The 6,054-nt window shown below is 34.3% G+C and overlaps 1 protein-coding gene across 8 annotated transcripts in view; it reads left to right on the top strand.

Moving 5' to 3' along the window:
* Positions 1-6,054, top strand: part of USP25 (ubiquitin specific peptidase 25) — a 199,094-nt gene that overhangs the window by 81,513 nt on the left and 111,527 nt on the right. For all 8 annotated transcript variants that reach the window (XM_072614727.1, XM_072614730.1, XM_072614728.1 and 5 more), the window contains one exon: positions 1,972-2,058. In XM_072614727.1, the coding sequence (XP_072470828.1) occupies positions 1,972-2,058 (87 nt within the window). The remainder of the gene's footprint in view (positions 1-1,971; positions 2,059-6,054) is intronic.

Here is a 6,054-nt window from a genome sequence, read left to right on the forward strand (position 1 = left end):
GAAATATAAATATATATGGAATGATAGCCAACACTCATTTGACAGAGATTTAGAATGGGGCAACTAGATCAGTTTGCCTTCATCTGTTAAAGGTGACACATTCTGAGTGAGTCTACCATAGAAGTACATACCACTACTATTGCAGTCATAAAATTAAGCCACCACCAAAGCATTGCTTGTCCCAAGTAATTCATACACAATTTAATATAGCAATTACTAAGTATTAGATTATATTTACGTCAGATTGGTAGAAATTTCTATGAGAATTCAAAGAGGGAAACTGAACTTCTGACTATAGGAGAGATAAGCAAAAGTTTTAGAGACAATGGAGGCAAGACAGCCTGTAGTGTTTGAGTGACAGTAAAAAGAATGACTTAGTAAAATGTTTATGCCAGATGACTTAGCCATATTATTTGATCAGTATGTATCCTCAAATAATTTGTAAAAAAAATTTTAGGGAGTATCCACATATAGCATCCTTATAAATTTTGACTTTCATAGTTAGAGCAGCTGTTCAAAGTATGCCAACTAAACTTGTATTTAATTGCGTATGGCCTTTAATCGAGAATTAAGGTATTTCTTTTTGAATTGTAAGTGAAGACTTTCCTGGTAGCCAATGAGAGTTTTCATCCAAAAACAAAGAAAAAGAAATACAATAAAACATAATGAATTTGGATTCTACTAATTTTGGCTAAGTTTTATCTTTATCATGTGAGGAAAGGGTTTAGCAAGCAAATCAAAATGTAAAGAGTTTAGGGAAAGCCTTGTCAAACTTGTTTTTATTTTTGTTTTTAAATCTAATTTATAACTATAGTTTTTTTTTATATCCCCTCAGTGAACTTTGATATTGTCGAGCATGATTTTCCCTTATAGGAACTGTGTTGCTTTTTGGCTAGGAGAAGATGTATTTTGCTAATATAAACCAATTTTGTTTTTAACATTAGTTAGGAGCTTAACATATTTTTAAAAATATATTTGTCAGAATTTTTGCTAGTATTGGCTGTGCCCTCCATCTCAAATATGCTAAAAATTAGTAGAGTTTTACCTTAAAGTCTACTTGGTTCTGTATTTCTATGATTTTATCAGATGGTGCATGAATATTCTGATATATGTACCTTCCTTTTAAAAATTTAAGTTACATGACCCCGTGTATAATTTCTGTATTGATTTGTATCTTTTTATGGTAAAATATAATAAAAATTGTTACCAGTTAAGATAAATAAAAAGAATGTTTAATAGTGTTTTTGCAGAGAGAGAGAAAAAAAATTTCCTTTTAAAATTCAACCCAAAAAAACATTAAGCACCTATGACTTGTCAGGCATTGTGATAAGGACTGGGAGTACAATTAAAAAACATAGACAGTTTTTGTCATCAAGGAGCTTATAAGATAAAGGGGGAGGGTCTTGTTCTGTGAAGTTAAAACCAAGCCACATGCAAAGTATCCTCTATCATATTGCCTGTATGAAAGAATCCATCTAACAATTCCTAAACCAGATGGAGAATTGACATTTTAAAAACACAGTCGTAGCCACCTCACACAAGACACTCTACCTCCCTGGAACTCCATGACTTGTCACTTCTCTACCTCTTTATCTCTTTCACCTGGGTTCCTTCAAGTCCCAGGTAAAATTGTACCTTCTATAAAAAGAATTTCACAATTTTCCTTAACGCTAGTACTTTCTCTCTGATATTATCTCTAATTTATCCTGTATCTTTCTTTGTACGTAGATTTTTGTACATTTTGTTTTCCTCATTAGACTGAGCTTTTTAAGAACAGGGACTTTTTTTTTTTTTGACTTTGCTTATGTCTCCAGTGTTTTAGCACTGGTGTCTAGAACACAGTACTTAATAATGTACTTGTTGACTGTCTGACTAGAAAATAAGTTATTAAGAATGAATTCTAATTTTTAGCTTATTTTAGTAGTTTGTTTTTCCTCCCTTAAAAATGTTAAATCTGTCATTTCTTTTCAGTCATTATTTAATCTTCTGGAATTTCGAAGATTAGTACTAAATTACAATCCTCCTGCAAGTGCTCAAGATTTACCCCGAAACCAAAAGGTAAAATTATATAAATGCTTTCCCCTGATAAGTTTATCCCTACAGTTGTAGTCACTTCTTATTCATGAGTTAGGTTCCAAAGTCAGTGTGTAAAGTATTAACCTTACATTGTCAATTGACTAGGCTTTGAATTCCTTTTCATTGAATAAATGAACAAGTTGAGCAATACATGGAAGCTGAGACTTTTTTGAAACTTGTTACATAGATAGGCATGTATTTATAGCTTATGTCTTCCAGTCATAAGATTAATACCTTTTCAGTCATCAGCAATGCCTTTATTGCTTTTAATTAGGAAGAAATGACATTACTTCTTTATTTGGATGAACTTTAGCTTGGGGGGGCATAATTCTGTCTATACATCCTAGTGGGGGGGAAAGAGTTGAAAAGGGGATTAGACTGTGGGAACATCTTTCCTACACTGATCTACAAAACAAACAACATCCTCCTCCTGCTTCCTTTAGTAGTGTATGTGTCCAGTTGTTTCTTCCATTTCAAAAGTTCCAGCAAAGTCTATGGTAACAAGAGGTACCCATTGTATTCTCGTTCTGGTGTGGCAAACCGAAGAGCTTCTCCTGGGATGTTGTCCCCCTGCTGTCTCCACATTCCCATCCATCCTCCACTTAGCTATGAAACTGACCTTCTTAAAGTGCAGGTCTGACCATGTCACTTTCCATGTAAAATAATTGGTTCCCTGTTACCTCAAGGATCAAATATAAAATCCTTTGTTTGGCTTTTAAAGCCATTTATAAGTTGGCTCCTTCTTGTCTTTTGAATCTTTTTCCTTACTCCCCCACCACATACTCTGAGATTCAGGGACAGTGGCCTCCTTGCTTTTCATTACAAAAGATATTCCATCTCCTAGTTGCATTCCTTTTCTCTGTCCCTCTTGCCTGGAATGCTCTACCTGTATTTCAGGCTTTTGACTTCCTTCAGGTCCCAGGTAAAATGCCACCTTCTATAAGAAATCTTTTCCAATCTCCCTTAATGTTAATCTCTTCCCTCTCAGATTATCTCCACTTTATTCTTAATATGTCTTGTTTGAACCAAGCTCTTTACGTGATGTCTCCCTTATTAGACTGAGTTATTTGAGAGTGAGGACTTTTTTTTCCCATGTTCTTTGTATCCCCAGGTCTTAGCACAGTGTCTGGAAAATAGTAAGTGCTTAATGAATATTTATTCATCTGACTTGACTTGGCTTGAGATGTGTGGCTAGTACTGAGAACATGCCCAGAGATTGGAGATATGGTGGGAGAAGATTAATAAAAATAGGGAAGGTTAGAGGATCTGAGGAATAAAAAATCCCAGGAACTTTCATGAAATGGACTGGATTCTAGGGCAGAACCCTTATTGTGATTCATTTGGCTCATTTTAGCAGTGGGCACCACAAGGAGGAAAGGAGGTAGCAAGTATTGCCAACCCTGGGCAAGAGTGCTGTCATTCCAGGTGAGAGTGTAGTTGAATTGCCTATAATGAGAAAATACTGTATTTTCTCAGCTCTTCTCCATTTTCATTTACTGTTTAGGTTGTTTTTCCATTTAATTGCATCTCAGAAACTCAGCTTGTAGTTTCCCAAACTTGGTTCAATCTGAACTTTCCCATTATTATTACATTTTTCTAGGACTGAAATGTAGAAGCTTTTCTGAGTATTAATTCTCTTTTTAAATCTTGCTATGATTATAAACATTTTTTTAAATAGGTTGACTTTTACTTTAAATTGGTGCTGTCCTTGTCTATAATGCTTACTTGACAGAGAAATTCTTTGCTGGCAGAGGCTGTTTCTGGGATCTTTTTGCCTTGTTTTGTTGATTTTTGTGTCAGTCATATTTTTAACAGAAGGTGATAGAATCAATGTCTACTTTTCATTTTCCATTTTTGGATGTGAAAGGAAATCAGTTTGGTTTTGAATTGCTGCTGTCACGTCTTTATCTTTTCTTCTGATTTGTTCTGACTACTCTGTGATCTGACTGAGCATAAATATTTGATTCAAAAATTATTGGCACATCTCCCTTGAATCATTTAAAGTATAACTTATTTTGTGTTTTGATGTTTTCTGTGTCTACTGAACCCCACTTGTCCCTGGAAGAGGCATGAAAGTTGTATAGGCTTGTGGCTTCCAAGTTGTCCAGAAGTTTTAAATAATCCTAAAGAACATTTTCCATTGTACTTTACACTCTCTTGTACTGTGATAGAATACTATTTTTTAAAGAGTCCTTTTAAAAAATAAATAACTTTTTTAAACCTTTAATACTAACCTGCATACTGTATTAAACATTATTTTGAATTGTATTTTTAAAATTATTTTTTAAAATAATAAATATATACCTTTTGTTCTAAGATATGAAAATAGTTGCCATTCTTGAGGAATGGCTTTTGTTCTATAGTGTTTGATTTTATGAAAGTCCTCTTGGATATAGCATATGATTTTAGTTTAGCATGTTGACAACTATTGGACACTGCGAAACAAATATTTAGATTTGATGCGTAGCAGTGTCGTTGATTGCTATGGCATCCAACTAAGGTGATCCCAATGAAATGCTTTTAGGGGATATTAAAATGGCTTATTAGTTTCTGATTAATTTTAATAATGTACTTAGATCTAACTTGTACAGCCTTGCAAACATGGAATTTAATAACCCTAAGGTGTTCAGGTGTGAAGTTCACTTTGTATTACCATGCAAGATTATGGAGATGTAATCAGCTAAAAAACAAAATAAACAAACTGTTTTAAAAGGCAAATAAGAATTCTACAAATTTTAGATATAAAAGAAGGCAAGAAGAAGGCAAATATTTTCTCAGATAATTTTAAGAAGTAGGCAGAATTGATTTTTAATATGATTTTCCTCTTTAGAGAATTAGAACTGTAATGCCCCAGTCATAAGATATTTTGAGTGATATCATAGAAGAGACTGGGATCGATGTAGTCTATATAAATTTTTTATATTAAAATGAATTATGTATAATTTTGCTTATATAAAAAAGCATCAGGAACACATGTATTCTGTTATGACTACTGTGGTAGACAAAGCACTAGATTTGCAATCAGAAAGGCCTAATTTCAAATCCTGCCTCAAATATTTATTGACGACCCCATGGCAAGTCACTTAGTTGTTCTGTGACACAGTTTCCTTATCTGTAAAAATAAGCGAGGTTGAACACAGTGTCTTCTGTGGTCCTTCCAGTTCTAAATCTGTGATCCTTATGATCCAGTTCTGGAGAAAAGCCGTACCTCTTTTGGTTCCTTTACATAAGACAGACCAGACTATGAGAACATTTTTGTGTGTCAGTCATTTATTAGTGTGGGCAGCTGCTAGCAATGAAGATTGCCAGCCCTTCTAGAACTAATAATCTCGGGGAAGTTACTAGAACAAAAGCTCAAATGTCTTGCTCATGGTCATAGCTAGCATATGTCAGAAACAAGTTTTCCGGGCTAATCCTCTGTTTTGTAACCTATTCATATGTGGTAGCAATACTATCAGTTACAGGACTTCAGAACCTTGAATTCAAAAGATTTTCAGTATCATTAATTGTCTTAAGTTTTTGGTTAGGCTGAAAGAAATGGGAAGACGCAGTAGGATGGGGAAATAGCTTGAGCAACAGTGCGTGAGTCAGTCAGTTCAGTCAGATAAGCATTAGTAAGTGCCTAATAGATAATGTGTGCGTATAAAAATACATATGTATGTATGTATAAAATATCCTATCCCCAGAATACAAAATTGTTCTCCAGGTAGTGAAATGATTAGCTGTATATAGCCATATAGAACATAGCAGTTCATGAATGTCTGCTTAGGTGGTTGGTGGTTTGCCATTCATGTCAGTGTACACACTTTTCACACCAGTGAAATACACAGATTGTTAGAATCAATCTGTGTGTCTGTTTAATCTATCTGTCTCTATCTGTCTGTCTATCTGTCTGTCTAGTGTAGAAAGAAGGGTTGCAAAGTGGAAAGAACACATAGTGCTTCCCCCAAGGGAGACCACAGTTCAATTTGTGAGATA

This window comes from Notamacropus eugenii, chromosome 5, assembly GCF_028372415.1.
Source record: "Notamacropus eugenii isolate mMacEug1 chromosome 5, mMacEug1.pri_v2, whole genome shotgun sequence".
NCBI lineage: Eukaryota > Metazoa > Chordata > Mammalia > Diprotodontia > Macropodidae > Notamacropus > Notamacropus eugenii.